The sequence below is a fragment of the Myotis davidii genome, unplaced genomic scaffold (assembly GCF_000327345.1).
Source record: "Myotis davidii unplaced genomic scaffold, ASM32734v1 scaffold223, whole genome shotgun sequence".
Lineage (NCBI taxonomy): Eukaryota > Metazoa > Chordata > Mammalia > Chiroptera > Vespertilionidae > Myotis > Myotis davidii.
Genome location: NW_006294609.1, coordinates 5,259,004 through 5,278,260, shown reverse-complemented (window position 1 = coordinate 5,278,260; position 19,257 = coordinate 5,259,004). Strand labels below are relative to the sequence as shown.

The window sequence follows — 19,257 nt, the reverse complement described above, 5'->3', positions numbered from 1 at the left end:
CTCTCTCTCTCTCTCTCTCTCTCTTTCTTTTAAATATATTCTTATTGCTTTATAGGTACAGAGGAAGGGAGAAGGAGAGAGAGAGATAGGAACATCGATGAGAAGGAACCCACACCCAGGCATGTGCCCTGACGGCCATGGAACTGGTGACCTCCTGGTGCCAGGTCGATGCTCAACCACTGAGCCACACCGGCTGGGCTGGGCAGACCACTCTTGATGGTAATAATAGCATCTACCTTAAAAGGGTATTATGAGCCCAGCCGACATGGCTCACAACCAGGAGGTCACGGTTCAATTCCTGGTCAGAGCACATGCCCAGGTTTCAGGCTCGATCCCCAGTGCGGGGCGTGCAGGAGGCAGCCGATCAGTGACTCTCTCTCATCATTGATGTTTCTATCTCTCTCTCCCTCTCCCTTCCTCTCTGAAATCAATAAAAGTAATAAAAAAGGATATTATGAAAATTAATTCAGAGGAAGCACTTTAAGCACTTCCTAAGTGCCTTCTAGACGCAAACAAAATTCCCTCTGCAGGGAGATATATGATCCAAAGCCCCAAATTATCTCACAAATAATCTCAAGTACTATGAAGAGCATAGAAATAGCCAGGCACACAATGAAATGGCACCAACAGGAAGGGGAAAAAAAAGAGATCAAATAGTAATAAATTCCCGAAGCTCTAAATATTGCAGTCAAACACTGGCTTGAAAAGAACTGGGAACACTCTATCCAAAGGAAGAGAAGCAGAACATGAACGAGGTGGGGCCTAGAAGCCATGCCCCTCTTCCTCTCATCTCTCCCTCCATGTCCCCCTCCCGCTCTCCTCCCTCCTTCCCTCTCCATCCCCCTTTTCCCCCCTCTGCCTCCCCTCCTGCTGCCTCTCCTGCTCCCCTCCCCTCCCTCCTCCTGGGGTCTGGACAGGACCCCCACCTTTTGGTACCAGTGCTTGACCAGGCGGATGAGGCTCTTGAGCTTGGCCGGGCGCTGCTTCAGGAAGGCCCGCTGCAGCTCCGTGAAGCAGGGGGAGAACTCGCCCTCCTTCCCCAGTCTCTCGCACTCGCGGATGAGCCTGACATAGACGTCGGGGTCAGGTCTGTAGAACTCCGTCACCTGACCTGTTAGGGACAAATCCATAACTTTAAGATGTCAGTCTTCCCTGAGGTTCTTTCCGTTGCCCTGGGGTGACAAGCTCGCTGGCGTGGATACAGGGAAAGGGCCATTTCCAGCCCCATTCTCCCATCTGCTGCCATTGCCCAGTCCACGCCACGAAGGTTACAGGCTTCTGCAGGATCCGCTGGCTGTCCCGCCTGCTTTCCCCATCACTTCCTGCTGGTCCTCTCTTCTTTCATCCTGAGCGTCCTGCCTTTCCCCCACTACACTCAGGTCTCCTCTAACCTCCGGGCCTTTGCCTGTGCTGTGCCCTCTGCCTGGCATGCCCTTCCTCCCCTTCTCTCTCTCTTTTAGGACCACAGTACCCCAGCAGCCAACACAGGACATGGCAACCAGGGGATCCTGCCAAATTTTTTTCATTTTGGGACATTTTTCTCGAGAGTCCCCTAGGCCAGTGGTCGACAAACTCATTAGTCCACAGAGCCAGTTATCAACAGTGCAATGATTGAAATTTCTTTTGAGAGCCAAATTTTTAAAACTTAAACTATACAGGTAGGTACATTGTTATTAACTTAATTAGGTACTCCTAAGGCTTAGGAAGAGCCACACTCAAGGGGCCAAAGAGCCGCATGTGGCTCACGAGCCACAGTTTGCCGACCACGGCCCTAGGCCACAGGAAATTCCTATCAGTTCTGTGCATTAAGTAGATCCGTTCCTACAATTTAATAGTAGCAGTTTGCACGGTGTCCGATAGATGTCACTGTGTTTCCCTCAGAAATTTAAAATCTAAACTATTCCTACACACACCTCTGTGAGCCAGTTCACTGGGGTGTCCTGGGGTGCCTGGGTGCACAGTTGGGAAACTCCCATTGGTGAACACCTACTATGTGCCAGGCCCTGTGAAAGAGCTTAATGTAGATGCTCATTTAATACTTTAAAATAAGTATGACGTAGCTAGGGTGGTTTTACAGTTTTTCTCGTGTGGGGACTGAGCCTCCTCCGAGAAGGTGTACTTCCCTGCCCACCTGTACATCACCCATAGATCCCCAGCCCTCAGAGTAAGGTGATGAGGCTTCCTCAGGTTTGGGGTCAACGATGAAATTAACATGCCAGATCCATGCTTCCTCATTTTTAGGAAGATAAAATACTATCGTGCCAATTTGCTGTTTAATGTCACTCCTGAGGCTGGTCAGACCTTCTCCCTTTCTCGCCCCGGGAGAGAACCGAAGATCTTTTCCCCATTTTAAAGGGATGCCCTGCTTTGGGAAGACTAACGGTGAACGACTTCCGATCAGAAATATGCACCGAGAGAGAAAGAAGCCCGGTCATAGGACAGAGGCGGACACCGCTCGTGTAAGGGCACTCACCCAGGACATCATAGGCGGGCAGCACATCAAACTCCACCTCCGCCCGGGAAGACTGGCTCTTGAGCGTGAAGCTGAGTGCGCGGGGGTTCAGAAATTTAGGCTGGACCTCGAAGTTCACGGTAAAGCTTCTCTGTTGCTGACATGCTTCCAGCTGTGTTCTGATTTCCTGGATGAACTCTCCTCGGCGCTCAAACTGCTCCTGGAAACTTGTGAGGCGGCTGAGGAAGACTACGAGGTCGGCGTCAGACCGATCTTTGAGGGCGGTGCCTTTGCCCGAGGAGCCGCCCTGGAACAGAGAGGAGGAGGAGGAGGAGGAGGAGGACTGGGGTTTCTTGAGAAGAGCCTCCCTACATAAAAGGACGAGCCCATCGCTAACATTCTTGGGCACCGGCCACTGTTCTGAGGGCATCGCCCGTCTTACCTCCTACGATGCTCCCAAGGACTTGGCTATTTAGGCGTTATTATTTGTTCCCATTTCACGGGTGGGAAAACATGCTCAGAGAGATTACCTATGGGCCCAAGCCCCCGCTGACAGGTGGCGGGGACGCAGTTCAAGCCCCAGCTGCCTTGTTCTAGAGGCTGTGGTCTTCACTCCCTGGCGTTGACTGTCTTACATCATTATATGCTGTAGCCTGGCCCCTGCTGGGTGGCTTACTGGATCTGCACAGCCCGGTAACGTATTGGGACATATGGATGAGGAAACGGAGGCACAGAGAGGCTACGTGCCTTGCTCGAGGTTTTACAGCCAGCAGGGGCTACCTTCTTTTTGCAATTATTATTAAATTTATGGGGGGTAACATGGGTTAATATAACATCACATATGTTTCAGGTGTGCAACTGTGTAATACATCTGCATATGCTATTGCAGGGGTCCTCAAACTACGGCCCGCGGGCCACATGCAAATACAAATATTGTATTTGTTCCCGTTTTGTTATTTTTTTACTTCAAAATAAGATATGTGCAGTGTGCATAGGAATTTGTTCATAGTTTTTTTTTAAACTATAGTCCGGCCCTCCAACGGTCTGAAGGACAGTGAATTGACCCCCCGTTTAAAAAGTTTGAGGACCCCTGCGCTATTGTGTGCTCACCAGCCAAGACCAATCTCCTAGTGTCACATTGTATTTGAACCCTTTTATCCTCTTCATTCTCCCCCCTACCCGCACCCCACATACCCCACCCCACCCGATCTCCATTCACCTAGTAACCAGCAACCTGTCAAAATTTAGACTCTGCATCAATGGTGAGTCCTCAGCCTGGCCCTTAATTAGCAGATGGTGGATCAGAGCTGGGCCTCCGCTTCCCTACCTCTGAAATGGACGTGGCTTAGGATGGTGGTTCATGAACTTCACTGGGGTATTTGTTAAAAAATTACAGAGTCTGGCCCGGCCGGCGTGGCTCAGTGGTTGAGCATCGGCCTATGAACCAGGAGGTCACGGTTGGATCCCCAGTCTGGGCACATGACAGGCTGTGGGCTCAATCCCCGGTAGGGAGTGTGCAGGAGGCAGCCGATCAATGATTCTCTCTCATCATTGATGTTTCTCTCTCTCTCTCCCTCTCCCTTTCTGAAATCAATAAAAATATATTTATTAAATAAATTGCAGAATCTATTTTCACAAACTGTGGTTATGCTTTTGGTAGGGATCCCCTGGAAACCACCAGCCCCAGATCTCTTTCTCTGTGGAAACTCCTGCCCGTTCAACCACCCCCTCCCCGGTCTGGTAGGTAGACTCACCTTTACAACCTTCGACACCCGGACTCTATCTTGGAGGAAACACCTCTCCTTCAGGAAACTGCAGATGATGTCAATGGCTTGCTTGACCTGCGTTCGGAAAGCGGTGTCTGGCAGGAGATGGTGTTCGATGAACCTGTCCAGATCCTTGGCTGGGATCTCTTCGAGATCCCTGGCTACGATTGCTTGGAGCGGCCACATTGTGATGCTGGGCAGGGACAGGAAGAGCCAGGGGCTGCAGGAAACCTCCGAGTCTCACTCTTCTGTGGCCCAGGTCTGAGCTGCCCTGGGCTTTGTTTCCTGGGAAAGGGAGGAGCTACGCCCTTGGCTCTTATCAGATGACTCACTCCTGGGAGCCGGAGCCCTCCCCCACGTTCTGCAACCTAACTCTGCCTTTAACGTTTGCCTGTCTTCGGACTGCACTCTGGAAACACTGTGTTTTAACCCCCATTAGTACCTCACCCGACAGAAATCAGGATCCCAAACCAACTTCTGGTTTTCTTCTTCCTAGTTTTTGTTTTGTTTTGTTTTGTTTTGTTATTGTTGCTGACAATTGTTTTATAGTCTCTTGTGATTAGTATGTGCGTATGGTCAAAGGGAAAAAGTCAGAAAACTCAGGAAGCATAAAACCCCATTCATAACCCCAAACCTCAAAAACGACCGTTGGAACATGTTGGTTGCCGGTGCGCCGCCCAGTCAGCGCATACACCAGGTTGCAGGTTTGATCCCCGGTCAAGGGGATTGCTATTTCTCTCTCACTTTGATGCTTCTCTCTCTCTCTCCCTTCTGCTGTCTCTAAAATCAATAAACATAACTTTGGGTGAGGATTTAAAAAAAATTCCCTCTAATCACCATTGCATCCCACACTTTTAATCGTTGTTTCTTTATTGTCAGTCCGTGCAAACTATTTTTAAATTTCTCTTGAGGATTCTTTGACTCCTGTGTTAGTGAAAAGTGTGTTAGTCTTCAAATATTTTGGAATTTTCCCGATAGCCTCCCATTATTGATAGTGTTTAATCCCATCGTGGTAGAGAGCATACTTTGATGAGCTGCATCCTTCCAAATGTGTTAAGGTGTGTTTTCTGGGGAATGTTGCATGTGAGCTTGAGGAGAATGTGTATTCTGTTATTGTTGGATGAAGTCGTGTATAGATGCCCATTAGCTATCTTTCTTAATTACACAACACTCATTTTGCCCACCAGTTGGGTCGTATGTATATCAAAGATTTCGTTTGCTCCCAAATGCCTTTATGGCAAAAGTACTTGTTCATGAAATGTATACTTTGGGCTAAATCTACATATAAACAAATCCAGCATGAGTTTGGAAGAGATCTGTCCTTAGGAAACCAGCATTGTATTCTTTGGAAAAAATGTAATAAAAGCATGCTTCACAAAACATTGCCTAGAATTAGGGAAGCATGAGTTGTAAGAATGACAACTGTAAAAGATTGAGGAAATAATTGGAAGAATACAGAATTACGCCCTCATGCTTTTGCAAGTGGCTGTAAGTTCTTGTTCCCTTTAAAGAAACAGGAACCGGAAATTATAGATGGCGCTTTCTTGTGTATTTTGTACAAGACAGACCGCACAGGACTCCACTCCAGGGGCCTGCCCTCAGCAAAAAGGTCTAGGTCAGGCATGGGGAACGGCTGGCCCGCGGGCCACTTAAGGCCCTGGAAATCATTCGGTCTGGCCCGGCCAAGGCATTAGGGGTGAGTTCATTAAATGTTTGACCAACTATAGCAGGCTAGCTTTTAAGTTGATAATTTTGTATGGCCCTTGAATGATGTTATAAATACCCAAATGGCCCTTGGCAGGAAAAAGGTTTCTCGCCCCTGGTCTAGGCCTTTCTTGAATGACTGGGACATGAAGGCCCATGTGTGGGCCCTGGCAGCCAAGTGAGAGGATTATGATACTCTGATGTCCTCCCTATGGAGTTGAAGACCCACAGGGGGAAGTGACTTGCTCAGGGTCACGCAGCAGTCCTGGGCCAGGGCCGAGCAAAATATCCCTTTTACATGCATGCGTGGTGATGCGTATTTCCGTGGGGCTGGGCTGTACTGTTGAACTTCATTAGGCCAATGTCCCTGGCAGATCTGAGTGGAGGAGGGACCAGAATACTGACTGTTAAACCATTTGCCTGTGGGCCCAGCTCATACGGCTTCTACCAGGAACTATGGCCCTTTGATGCCACCACCCCCCTTCCCGGGGCCTCACCTGTGTCAGCCCTGATGGGAGCCCAGAGCTTGGCAACTTGGTCTCACCTCTTTGAAGTATTTACCATTGTCCCCATTTTCCAGGTGAGGAAACTGAGACTCCACAGCTAGAAAGTGGCGGCCAGGATCTGAACGTTGGACTCGAATGAGCGAAAAAGCTGCTGTGGTTTCTGGTCAGGTGCTTTCTACCACATTATGTTGCCTCTGTTTTGTTTCAATGGGGGGGGGGAAGGGGGAGATGATTAGCCAAGTCAGGTGTACCCGTATTATTTATGAGAACTTTTCTTGCGTGTCTTTCTCCGTTTCTTTGGGATGCCCCATGTCTAGAGAAGGAGATTAGGTTTCTTTTCAACTGCCCATGACGGAGTGGTGGCGGCTGCCTGGATTGCTGTGTTAAGAAGGATTCAGAGGCTGCTAGGAGGCTCTGTGGGAATGATGCCATATCGATTAGTGATGTCTGCCATGAGCAGAGGGAGTGGCAAGTGTCCCCTGCCATTCCCGGGAGGCCTGGATGGCTGTAATCGGCACCTCTCTCCACCTGGTGGCTGCTAGCTGAGTTGCAGAAAAAAACAAACAGGATGTTAGGGCAGTGGTTTGCCAAGTCACGATGGAGGTGGAAACAGATCTCAACCAGGAAATATTTTGACCCACGGCAAGTGGATGAAACAGTCAGTATTCTGGTGGGCAGAGGTGGCGTAGATGAAAAAAAATCTCCCCAGTGAACCTGTTATGCCGACTTCTGCCCCAACCCTGGGAACCTCCCTTTGGGGGACAAGACAAGGAACTTGTTTCGAACTTGGCCTGGAAAAGGCCCAACTTCTGCCGGATGGAATTGACGGTTCCTTCTGGGAGGAAACCAACATTGATACCTTTTGCCGAGCACCTTGGGGACGGGTTACAGTGGGATCGGGGATCCGGCTGGAAAGTTCGTTACCTACTCAGCTCACTTTCGGGACGTGGAGAACCTCGAGGGAGGGGCCTTCGTGAAGGCTGCTTGCGGGATGGGATGGACGGTGCTGGAATACAAAGGAGGTACTCGGTGATCTCATCGGTGTCAACCAACCTGCCAACAGTAGCCCACAGGGCGCCCCCGATCTAGCTCCCTCCCCAAGACTGTTCCTCCTCTGGGCTTGGGGTTATTCACCAGTCCGGCGACTGAGCTGACAGCTTTCACGTTATCTGAGCCCACAACCACGTGGGACTTCCCCCCAAGGCTGGGGTGGTAGGGAGGAGCTGAGGGTGCTGCCTGCCTGGTGGGTGGGCACCAGCACAGAGTCCTCTTCTAAGAGGCCGTGGGGTGAGATGAGTGGCCTTGAGCCTACCTGCCCAAGCTGACATCCACCAGGAAGCAAGCTCCAGGTGGACAGAGACCACGCCTTCCTTGCTGGCTGCCGTGTCCCCAGTGGCTGGAACGTAGTAGATGCTCATTTAAACACTGGCTATCCAGGCAGTGGCGTGTATCCTGGTGGGGAGAAAGAACCCCGGGAAACCAGAAAGGAAGAGCGCAGGCCATGGTGTTCCTGGATATTCCTACTTTATTTTTGGCTACATCATCACAAAGAAAGGCAGTGGGAGGATCTGGGGTTCTGCATGCACCGGAGGGCAGAGGGCATGTGTGTACTCGAGGCGGGGTGGGGGGGGCGGTTATATTTGTGGGGAGAGCGGAGAGAGCGTGCGCCTGGACTGCGGGCACTGGGAGCTCGCCACATGCTGGTTCCAGCGCCAGTACCCGCGCCAGGCTTGGGCGACGCAGCCAGCATGCTTTCTCCTAAGGGCAAACCGAGGGGCAGAGGTGGGCGCCGGGGCTGCGGAGGGTCAGGGGGCCGACGGCAGCCAGGAAGCTGTTGGCCATCTCGGGGCGGGCGGGGAACGTGGTGTTTAGGACTGAGCGTTTAGAAATTGGTGGCTCTCAGTGAATTGTGCAGAGCTGGGGGTGGAGAGCCTGGCCGGGGAAGGTGAAAGGCGTGTGTTTCCAGGAAGTGAGCGTTTGCGCGTCCATCTCAGGTCAAGGTGGGCTGCTGGACAGGGGGCGATCCTCACAGGGGCAGGCGCCGTGGGAATGGGAAAAACCAAGCTTTTCACAGGCGGCGCAGACTGCCCGAACCCAGCCTCGGATGCGTGATGTGTGTTCGCACTGCCTTCTTCTCCTTTGGAAAGCAACTTTTTTAAAGAGCAAGGCTGGATGGTCCCGATGGAACAAAAGCCTTTTGCACCGGCACCTGTCACACTACAGTTTCAGATCCACGATGACGGCGGTGTATTCCTCCCGCACATTGGAGGGTGCGAGGACAGAGACAGACAGATTCGGGGCGATTCTGGGTGAGACACAGGCGCGAGAGTCAAAGCAGCCGAGTCAGAGTGTCAGGGACAGGGGTCCTAGGTCCACTGAACGGAGAGCAGAGGGAGGAGGAGCCCGATACGGCTTCCGTGAGGCCCCCCTCCTCCCAGGCCCAGAGCTCTGGCTTCCAGGCGCCTTCTGCGCCCACCCCGGGAGGCCAGGGGCTGGGAAAGGCCTGCTCGGGCGCCTACACAGCCTGTGGGCTGCTGCCTGCACCTGGGCAGGGCCAGGAGCCGGCCCTCCGCCCGTGGCCGCCTGGCGGTGCCCACGGGGAAGTGGGTATCCGAGGAAGCAAGTTCTACGTGGAAGCTCAGGTTTTGCCCGATCGCTGGTCCGGCAGGTTAGAGGAGGTGAGGGGGAGAGGCTGTGTTAGCACATTTTTTGCTTTTGCTATTGAACCCCTTAGAGAGGGAGAGGGGAGAAGGGGAGAGAGATGGGGGTGGAGAGGGACAGAAAGCTGGGAGCCTGGACGCTCTATGTCTACCCTGGTTCAGGGTCCCCACAGCTTTGTCCGGTGCTGACAGCTGAGGGGACACACAGATGCAATGCAGGAAACGGGAGTGTACGTGCCCGCCTGCTCAAGGCCAGGAAGGGCTAAAACATTCCTAAACGATGACGAACGTCTGTAATTACCCAAACCGGGAGGTTGTTAAAGGAACAACCTCTTTGTAAAGATCTCTTATCCATGACCCGACTGCTCCATCCTGGCGGGACTGGAGCAGGGCTGCGCTCAGAGCCCACCTCGCAGCCTCGAAGGAGCATCGCGGGGGGTAGGGTGGGGGCAGAGGAGGTCTTTGGCGTCAGTGCCCAAGGTGAGGGGGACCCCAAAAGCAGGTTCAGGGAGGGTGGCAGGGGAGGGGCAGGGGCGTACAGGAGAGACCAGAGTGCAGTGGGCCGCTGGGGCAGGCTGGGGCAGGCTGGGGGGGACCTGGGCAGGGGGCAGGGCACGGAGCCAGGGAGCCGGGCGCCACCCTAATCGCTGGGCACGTGGTTCTCGTTCTGGAGCTGGTGCCAGCGCTCGATCTTCTTGTCCTTGTTCTTCAGACACTCGTACCAGTGTTTCAAGCGCTCTCCCTTGGCCGAGATCCCCAGCTGGCAGCCTCCTGAGTGACAAGGGTGGACAGGGACAGGGGTCAGAGTGGAGGGACACAGGGGACTCGCATTCTGGACCCAAACGTCCAGCTGGCGGAAAGCTGCCGCCAAGCAGTGAGCCCCTCCGGCGCCCGGGCATCCGCGCTCTGAGGGTGGAGGTTACGGTGTTGTGACTCCTGGCCTCTCGGCCCGCAGGCCAGCTGCTCACGAACCTGCCGTGGCTCCCTACTGAGGCACCGCGCTGTCTGTTTGTACAGACCGGGCACAGACCCCTACGCCCACAGCAACTGACCTCCCGCTCCTGGGGAAACTCATCATCTATCTCCAAAGAGTTACGTTCCTCACCCCGCTCCACCTGCCGCCACGCCTTTGCCCAAGCTGTGTCCCTGGCCTGGAGTTCCTTCCCCGCTCCATCTTTTTTTTTTAATAAAATGTTTTTATTGATTTTTGTGTAGAGAGAGAGGAAGGGAGAGGGAGAGAGGGATAGAACATCAAGAGGAGAGAGAAACATCATGGATCGGCTGCCTCCTACACGCCCCCTACTGGGGATCGAGCCCACAACCCAGGCATGTGCTCTGACTGGGAATCAAACTGGCGACCTGTTGGCTCAAGGGTTGATGGTCAACCACTGAGCCACACCGGCTGGGCTCCCCATCCATCTTTAGTGACCGTCCTTCCTCGTTGTTTGGAGGCCGACTGGGAAAATCAGAGCCTTCATCCTGGACTCGCCCATAGATTTGGGAGACATCCTTTGCACCCTGTTTCCTGCAGAGCCACAGGCCCCGTGCCCTGTGATGTAACTATCCCGCCGGAGGCGATCTGTTTGGCAAAGAACCAATCAGGACCCAATCTTCCCAACTTCGTAAGCTCACTCCTCTAACAGCTTCTCAAACTGGACCCAAGTAGGGACCACGGTTTCCGCCTCAGTGTTTGGGTGATGTGGTGCCAAGAAAAGAAAGACTCTCACACCCCCCGCAGCCCTGGGAGGACAGAGGGCAGGTTTTCGAGGGGAGCTGGGAGCGCTCACCGATGTAATCGTTGGACTTGCCGATGTCATAGTCCCAGACCGAGATGTCCAGCGACTTCTTCGCCAGGTCGCTGTGTTTGATGTCATAGAAGAACTCCTGGAGGCAAGAGAGGAGGGCGGTGTTTGAGCTAAGAGGCCAAGTCCGAGGGGTTCACAGACCACGGGAGGCCCTGGAAGTAGGCGTTCTGGGAACAAGGGGGCCCTCTCACTCTGAGCCTCTATTCCAGGCCTGACAATCCCTTTTCTTTCTGTCTTTTTAAAAATCCTCACCCAAGGATTCTCTTTCCATTGATTTCCAGATAGAGTGGAAGGGGGGGGGGGGGGGGAGAAAGAGCGAGCGAGCGAGTGAGAGAGAGACATTTATGTGCCTCCCAAATGCGCCCCTACCGGGGTTGCAACCAAGGTACGTGCCTTTGACTCGTGACCCTTCGGTGTGCAGGCCAATGCTCCAACCACTGAGCCAAACCAGCCAGGGCCTGACAATCACTCTTCAACAAATATTTTCCATAACAAATCCCTCGAGCCCTGTAATTCTCTTTTCCGTGACTGTTTGGAACAGGGAAGGCAGGTGGAGTTTGCTAGAGAGCTGGTCCCGGCCAAGTTTCCCTGAAGGCCGAGGGCCATGGATTCAGTCCTTCTGCTTGGGTGGGTTTCCCTGGCCGCCATCAGTTAGAGATTCAAGGTAGCTGAGGGGACTGAGGCTGACATAGCAACAGGTGCTCATGTTTTCAGTGTTTTAAAAAATGAAAATGAATATTCATTAGAATATTATATGAAATATTCATGTATTATGTTATATGAAATATAATACGAATATACCCTATTGTGGCTTTCTTTTCCCATTTTATAGAACACGTGGCAAAAACCAGCTTCCCATGCTAGCAACTATTTCTCTGCATCACCATTTTAAAAAATATGTCTTATTGATTTTTTTTTTTAGTGAGAGAGGAAGGGAGAGGGAGGAACATAAATCGGCTGCCTCCTGCACGCCCCCTACTGGGGATTGACAGATGACCGGTGGGCACATGGGATGATGCTCAACCAACTGAACCACACCGGCCAGGGAGGCATCTCCATTTCAATGGCTTCATTGAATGGCTGTGTGGCTGTCCCGCCACCTAATGCCTGATGGTCAAGTAGTTAGGTTGTTTCCAATTTTTCATGATCATTAATAGTTTGATGAAAGGCACCCTGGTAGCTAAACCATGCGTACACCCATGATGACGTATCAGGATATTCCAAGGAGTGTTTTTCTGAGTTTGTAAAATTGTAAGATAGAGAACAGTGGATATATACTGCAATACCATTGGTGCCCAATAAAATGTCAGCCATACATATATCTGCTGTATCTATACCGATGTCTGTGTACACACACACACACACACACACACACATTCATCTATCTATCTGTCTACTAGAATCTATTCATCTATCTAGTCTCCTGGAAATAGATAATACCGTTGCTTCAGAAGAAAAGAGGTGGGTTCTAGAGCTGGAGGAGGAGGGGGTTTGATTGGATGCCCTCTACAACTTTTGGAATTTTCGAATGTGACTATATTCCCCACCCCCCAGATAAATGGAACTTAAATGTAAGAATCAAAGGCTTTTGCAGGGTTTTGACAAACGTCCCTTTGGAAGCGGGACGCTGGCTTCCCCGCCCAGCGTCTGCCTCTCCCCACATGTGCACCCACACCAGGCACCGCACTTTACAACAGCTGTGTGCCGGTTTGTTATCAGATATGGGGTCTGGTCTTGATGTGTGATTCCTCTATTGCTAATGAGCTGATTGGCGATTTGGATTTCGTACTTTGTGACCTGCTCAGATTTCAGGAGAGGGGAGGGCAGGACAGCAGTCATTGGCTCTTTGCTCACAATTCACAAATCCGAGTGAGGAAATCAGGGGGCCGTCTGAAGGAGGGACCTGGGGACAGGACGGGCTGCGCTCACTGTCCAGGGGTTGCTCTGGACTCTGTTTCCCAGAACACTCCCCACGCACGTGCTGTTGGGCATGCGTTTTAATAAAATGAAATGACACAGAACACACTGTGTTGTAGCTTCCCTTTCCCACTTTGCACCATTTGGTGAAGAGCAGTGTGGCTGACTGGCCCAACATCAGATCATTATATTTATCAGGTATTTCTGGACCCCTCGTGTCTGCCAGGCTTGTCAACAGGTCAGTGAAACCCAGGGGGACAGCATAAGACAGAGGGGTGCATAGACCTGGGAGCACAGAGAAAGCCTATCTCTGGGGGATCACACACTGAGTCTTGAGGGATGACTCGGAGTTCGCCAGAGAGGAGAGGAGGGAGAGGGAAGTCTGGGAAGAGGGAACGGCAGATGCAAAAGGCTGAGGGTGCGCCAGGGACCTGCAGGAATTTAGTGTGACTTGGGGAAGGGGGTTGTGTGACGGGGGAGGGGTGGGCAGTGAGTTTGAAAGGGCTTGGCTGTCATGCTAAGAAGTTAGGGAATCATTGTTGGGTTATTCACTGCAAGCGAGGGGGTGACACATTCAGATGCGCGTTTTACAAAGCTCAGCGCTTATGTGGAGGTGACGCAGGAGTCTACTGCAAGGGTCCGAGCGTGCCAGGCCAGGGTCGCAGGCAAGGCAGCAGCAGTGAGAACACGGAGGAAGGAGCCATTCACTGAGTATCTAAACTATGGCTTGATGCACCGGATGGATGTGGGGAGGGAGGGAGAGGGCATCGCCGGCTGGGTGGATGGTAAAAGGCATCACTGTTCTAATGTATCTCCTCAGATTTCAGTATTGCAGCCTGTTAGAACTGGAGAAGTTATGGGAGGCGATTTCATTCGATCTCTCTTCTAACTCAACTTCCTGCCTATGACATGCCTAATCGATAGGTTTTTGTCTCAGGCTTGATTCCTTCCAGGGACAAGAAACTCATTACCTCTCCTTGGGATAATTCAAGCTGATTTACGAGAGGAAGCACTTTCTCGATGTGCCTGATAGCATTCTAGTAGGGAGTTCATTCCATTCTCACACAGTTAAGATTCCACAGCATGACAAAAACTGGGGCAGCCTTACCTCATTAAATTCAGGATTCAAGGTTTTCCTCTTAATTTGAGTCTTGTGTTTGGCCTTCTTTCCCATGTCTGGTTTCAGCCAGCTGAGAGGAGACACGAGAGGCTGTTATGAGTGAAGTTCAACGAATAAGGATAGCCCCTTGACGACCCCTAAGGCTCCTTCTGGTGTTAGGGGAATAACTGATGAACAAACCGGAAAGCGAATCCACATTAACGATGCCCAGTGTGCATTAGAGCTACTTGATGTCAGGCGCTGACTGCACTAAGCACCTGAGGTGCACTTATCCCTCAACCAACCCTGGACGGTAGAACTACAACCACTCATTTTACCTACAAGGAAACTGAAGGTTCAGAGAAGTTGAGACAGCTGCCTCAGGTCACACAGCAGGGACTGAGCCCAGCTGTTGCATCTGGAGTCTGTGCTCTTAGCCAGGACTTGCTCTCAAAGGATCAAATTGAGACCCTGATGCTGTGCCTGGCATTTTACTGTCGATCACCCCTAGGTTGGCCCCAACTCCAGCGGAGACGCCATGTGTGTAGACAAAAGGGAGAAGCTGCAAATCTAATTACTGTCACTCCTCTGCTCAAAACTATTTAACGGCTTCCCTTTGTCCTGGCGTAAAGTTCAAAATCTCTGATGTGGCCTTCAGAGCCTGAGAGGTTGGGTCCCTGCTCTAGCCCAGCCAAATCTCACCCATGCTCTTTGCCCCGCTTCCCATTCACTCCTTCCTGCCCCAGGACCTTTGCACATACTGTTTCCTCTGTTTGGAAGGCTCTTCCCCAGGGTAGACACAATGCCTGGCACCCAGTAGGTGCGCAATCAATAGTTTCTGGGGGAATAAATAAAATGGGCTAAAAGGAGTTGTGACAGTTGGGCTCTTATTCAAGTTCTCGCTAAGTGTGCAACTTTGAGCCTGAGCGTAACTTCACCGTGCCTCAGTTTCCCAGCCACTAGAGAGGGCAAATGTTTCTTTCTCCCTTACCAAACTGTTTTTGAGGGTACTTTCCAAGAGGAGAAACAGATGGGGAATCGAAAGGTACCAAATGCTGGACAAAAAGAAAGGGCGATTCTGACTTTCGAAATCTTTATTTGATCCTCAACGGATTCACGGTCTCCTGTTTCCCTTTTCACAACAGCCGCCAGGTCGGCTGCTTCACTGGGGTCTCAGCGACCCTCCCCCTTCGGGCGGGGTTGGGTGGGTGGGAGAAGGGCCAGTGGGGAGAAAGATTTAGGAAAACCAACTTGCACGTGGCTGGGATTTAATGGAGAGCAGGGCAGCAGCCCGAGAGTTAACTTTACCGGACCATACGAGAAAATAAAACCAAATTACTCCTGGAGATCAAATTCATTCCTGACCTGTGTGCTCTTTTGTTAACTAAATCCTCATCTGGAGGGAATCTGAAGTAAAGCCCATGCTGGCCTAGTTTTCCACCGAGGGCTTAAGGGAAGTGCTCCTCTCTGTGCTCGGAGGCCGTGGGTCAGAGCGCCTCCCAGGCTGGGGAGAACATTAATAAATATCCGTTGCCTTGAGTAAGAATAACGATGGTCGTTGTTTAGAACCACAACGACAGGCCTTTGTTTAGCACTTACTATACACCAGACCCCACATAAATGCACCTCATAACGACAGGCCTTTATTGAGCACTTACTATACACCAGACCCCACATAAATGCACCTCATAACGACAGGCCTTTATTGAGCACTTACTATACACCAGACCCCACATAAATGCACCTCATAACGACAGGCCTTTATTGAGCACTTACTATACACCAGACCCCACATAAATGCACCTTGTGGGTCTCCAGCTGCAGGGGCGGAACTGCCTGACAAGCGGCTGGGCACTGATTCCCCACTCTGTTCTCACGTGGCCATGCTTCCCGTGGCTGCTCCCAGCCACAGCCTGAGCCGGCAGGGACGCGGGGCAGCCCTGTTTCTGAGAGATGCAGGGTTCCTTTGGAGGGTGACTCCGTGCTTCTGGATTCCTCATCACCTGGTTGAAACTTCCTCAGACGGCCCTGCAGTCTAAGACTTTTCCTGACTCTCCACCCCCGCTCTCCCCCCAACAGGGAGCAGACTGTGCCCAGGCCTGTTGTCTCCACAGCCCTCCTCCAGCTCCCTCTCAATTTCCCTCACACGTGTTCTCCCCAAAAAGTCTCATGCACATTTCATCCTATCTTGGCTCCTGCTTCTAGGAAAATAGGACCTAATGCACACTCTTATCCTTCCCATTTTACAGATGAGAACACTGAGGCCCAGAGATGTCAAGGCATGAGCCCACGGTCACACAGTGAGAGACCATTGAAGACGATTGGACCCGGGATTCCAACACAGGCAGTCAAGATCCAGAGCCCAGGCTCCCAACCACATCCATGCAGATATGCGCTTCTCCTCCATGAGACAAGGCGGAATCCTGGCACAGTTCTGCACCAGGCACGATTCTAATTGCTTTATCTATGACGTCTCATTTGGCCTTATGTTCATTCTTGGAAAGAACTGGAACTATTGTCTCCATCTTACCAATGAAGAATCTGGGGCCCAGAGAGGTTAAGTCACTTGCTTATAGTCACACAGCTAGCAGCTTCCAGAGATGGGCAGGGGGCGGGGAGGGGTTGAACCCCATGTCTGATTCAAGGGCAGCTATGAGAATGTGCCCGGTGAACCTCCAACTACAAGGGGCATAACCCACCCAGGCCCCAGCTGCGGTGCGTGGAAATCCGTGCCATGTTTGTGCCAAGGCCATGCCCCCAGCTGACAACAGGGTGTGGCGGGGGCACTAGGGCAGGCCCACTCTTAGGTGACATGGGGCCTAAGGACTCCCCGACGGCCTTGCTGAACTTGTGTCTAGGAAGCTTCCGCTCACCCCTCCTCACTAGGGTCAGGCTCGGGGCTGCCTGACAGCTCTGCATGTCCCCCAACTCTCCCTGCCTCCCCGCACACAGCATTCCCTCTCATGAAAGCCTCGTCTGTGTAATCCCACTGTGGCATTTTCTCGGAGGATCCTGACTAACAGGTGACAACGTCTCTTTTCCCCTCACGAGTGAGATCACGGGACTCACCCCAAAGTCTAAGGTCTTTTATTTGAGCGTTTCCAGACCGAATCTGGAGAAGGCCAGATTGCTTACCTGATCCTGGGGCTGGAGGTGTGTGTTGCTAGTTCTGGAGGGGCTACAAATGGGGTGACTGTGACTTGCCATGTAAGGGGACAGAGTCACAGACTTCTCATATGGGCGAGTGGCACCCCAGTGTGACTGTGTGTGTGGGACTCCAGCCTCACGCCTTAGCCAGTTCCGGTCATCTGTCTCACCGTGTGGCCTTGGGCAGGGTCGTTTCCCTCTCTGGGCCTCAGCGTACAATGGTCTTGGGGAAGCTCTCTGGCTCCCCATTTGCAAGGATCTAGAGCCCCCTCCGGGGCCCACCCACAGTCCCAAGGCACTGACTCACAGCTTGACGAATGGATCTGAGTAGCCATTGGCGTCCATGGCGGCCAGGTGCACGCAACGTATGATGCCCACGATGAGGCCCCCCTGCTGTGTGCTGTACATGAGGGACACCAGGATCTTGCCGCGCTCCTCTATGTCGCCAATGCGCTCCACCTGCTGCAATAGGAGAAGAGGGCGCGTGAGCCCCGAAGGGGAGCGGGCCAGGCACCTGAATGGGAGCATGAGGGCAGGGCCCTGGGAGGTGGGAGGAGCTGGGCCAGCGCTAGTGCCGTCAGCACCATGGACAGCGGAGCCCCGCCTCCAGGGAGGGCGGATGCTGAAGGCCAAGGGGACTGGTCTGGGCACAGGCCAGCGGTTTTACTTCAACCGCGAGCTAAACCCGTGCCATGGGTAGACTTTGATCCTGGTCAGTGACTGCCCCGACTCTGACCCAGGACTGAGCCTTGACCCTGGCCTTGCTTGATCCCTGATAGAACCCGTTTTCTCACAAATGTGGTCCCTGGGTTTGCACAGAGACCTAACCTGAGGCCACGGGCACCCAGAGCTCAAAGAGCCTCCGGTCCGTCCCCACGCAGGGAGGTGGCAACGCTCCCGTCCTGCAGGAGCACCGCAGGGCCTCTGCCAACGAGGCCGAGGAACTCAAGGTGTCCCTGGTGAGAGTGGATGGGGCTTCCCGGCCTCAGGCTCCAGGTGTGAGGAGCATCCACCTGGACTCATGTCCTAACACCGTGGGCAAGGCAGTTCTCACGTGAACCAACGGGCAGGGGTGTTTGGGAGAAAGAGCAGGGGTGGGGCCAGGGAGGGAAAGAAGAGGGAGGGGCCAGCCCCCGATTGGGGCTTCAACGTCCACTCAGTGCTCACCTCCTCCTCATAGAGGGCCATGCCTCGGGCGGAGCCGGTGGTCCCCGCACGCTTCATCTGAGAAGGAAACAGAAAGGAAATAGAACATCGTCCGTGGGGCTCATCTCCCTAGCAGAAAGGACCGGATGCTCCTCCCCCTCCATTAGCATCCGGAGCCAAGGACAGTATTTCTGAGCTTCTGCGGCATCCAGCTTTCCCCCTTTTAGCTAAAAGCTGCATAGCATGAACCACTGGCAGACGGTGTTAGTGCCTGTGACGCAGGTTGTATTCATAGCCCCATTTCACAGATGAGGACGCTGAGGGTCAGAGTGGTTAAGCCACTTGCCCAAGGTCACCCAGCCAAGAAGTGGCAGAGCGCCCCATACATAAAACCGATAGGATTTGATCTGCTCTGGTGGTGGTGGCACCGGGGTTTTGGGGTCGGGCCACCAGGGGCTTCTTCCCCTGCGGCTCCTAAGGTCCTTTGGGGGACGCTAAGGCTCTAGGGAACACTGTGTGAAAACAGCTGGTTAAAGACAACCTCCCCGCTTTAGAGATGAGGAAAACTGAGGCCCGGGGGGAGGAAGGGACAGCACCGATGTGGCCCCTGCCCTTGGTGCAGCTATGGGGAAAGTTGTGGTGGGAGAACCAAGGGCACAGAGCGAAAGATGATGACCAGCGGAGGTCTGGGGCCACTGCGGCCTCTGTCGGTCCAGCCACTAGGGCCGGCTGCGCCCCTCACAGCAAGACGGGCAGACCCAAGAGCTGGCGACTCAGGCGGCAGCCTGGCCACTGTCCTGGCCACCTGGACTCATTGAGTGCAGGAAGGAAGCGGAAGCCCGAAGAGCCCGCTGTTCCTGGGCAGGGCCCAGAGGAAACGCTGCCCTCCCGGGCTGTCTTCTGAGTTTTATTTGGAGCCTGGCATTCGGTGCACATTCTTCCTTGTGGTTTTCCTCGTTGTGTCTTGTTCCTTCGCCTGCGCCACACAAACACGGCGTGGCGCCCGGATAGTCCATCCTCGGGCCAGCCATCTGGTGGGAGGTTGAGGATCCCCC

The 19,257-nt window shown here is 52.9% G+C and overlaps 2 protein-coding genes across 3 annotated transcripts in view; both read right to left on the bottom strand.

Moving 5' to 3' along the window:
• The window catches only part of OAS1 (2'-5'-oligoadenylate synthetase 1), an 8,329-nt gene extending 3,358 nt beyond the window's left edge, over positions 1 to 4,971 (bottom strand). For both annotated transcript variants that reach the window (XM_006768936.2, XM_006768937.2), the window contains exons 1-3: positions 4,207 to 4,971; positions 2,474 to 2,759; positions 927 to 1,111 (exon numbers count right to left, since the gene is read on the bottom strand). In XM_006768936.2, the coding sequence (XP_006768999.1) occupies positions 927 to 1,111; positions 2,474 to 2,759; positions 4,207 to 4,404 (669 nt within the window). In that variant the 5' untranslated portion in view covers positions 4,405 to 4,971. The remainder of the gene's footprint in view (positions 1 to 926; positions 1,112 to 2,473; positions 2,760 to 4,206) is intronic.
• Positions 4,972 to 7,935: 2,964 nt separating this feature from the next.
• Positions 7,936 to 19,257, bottom strand: part of RPH3A (rabphilin 3A) — an 82,906-nt gene continuing 71,584 nt past the window's right edge. The window contains exons 17-21 of the mRNA XM_006768935.2: positions 18,224 to 18,280; positions 17,364 to 17,518; positions 13,919 to 14,000; positions 10,876 to 10,972; positions 7,936 to 9,859 (exon numbers count right to left, since the gene is read on the bottom strand). Of these exons, the coding sequence (XP_006768998.1) occupies positions 9,729 to 9,859; positions 10,876 to 10,972; positions 13,919 to 14,000; positions 17,364 to 17,518; positions 18,224 to 18,280 (522 nt within the window). The 3' untranslated portion in view covers positions 7,936 to 9,728. The remainder of the gene's footprint in view (positions 9,860 to 10,875; positions 10,973 to 13,918; positions 14,001 to 17,363; positions 17,519 to 18,223; positions 18,281 to 19,257) is intronic.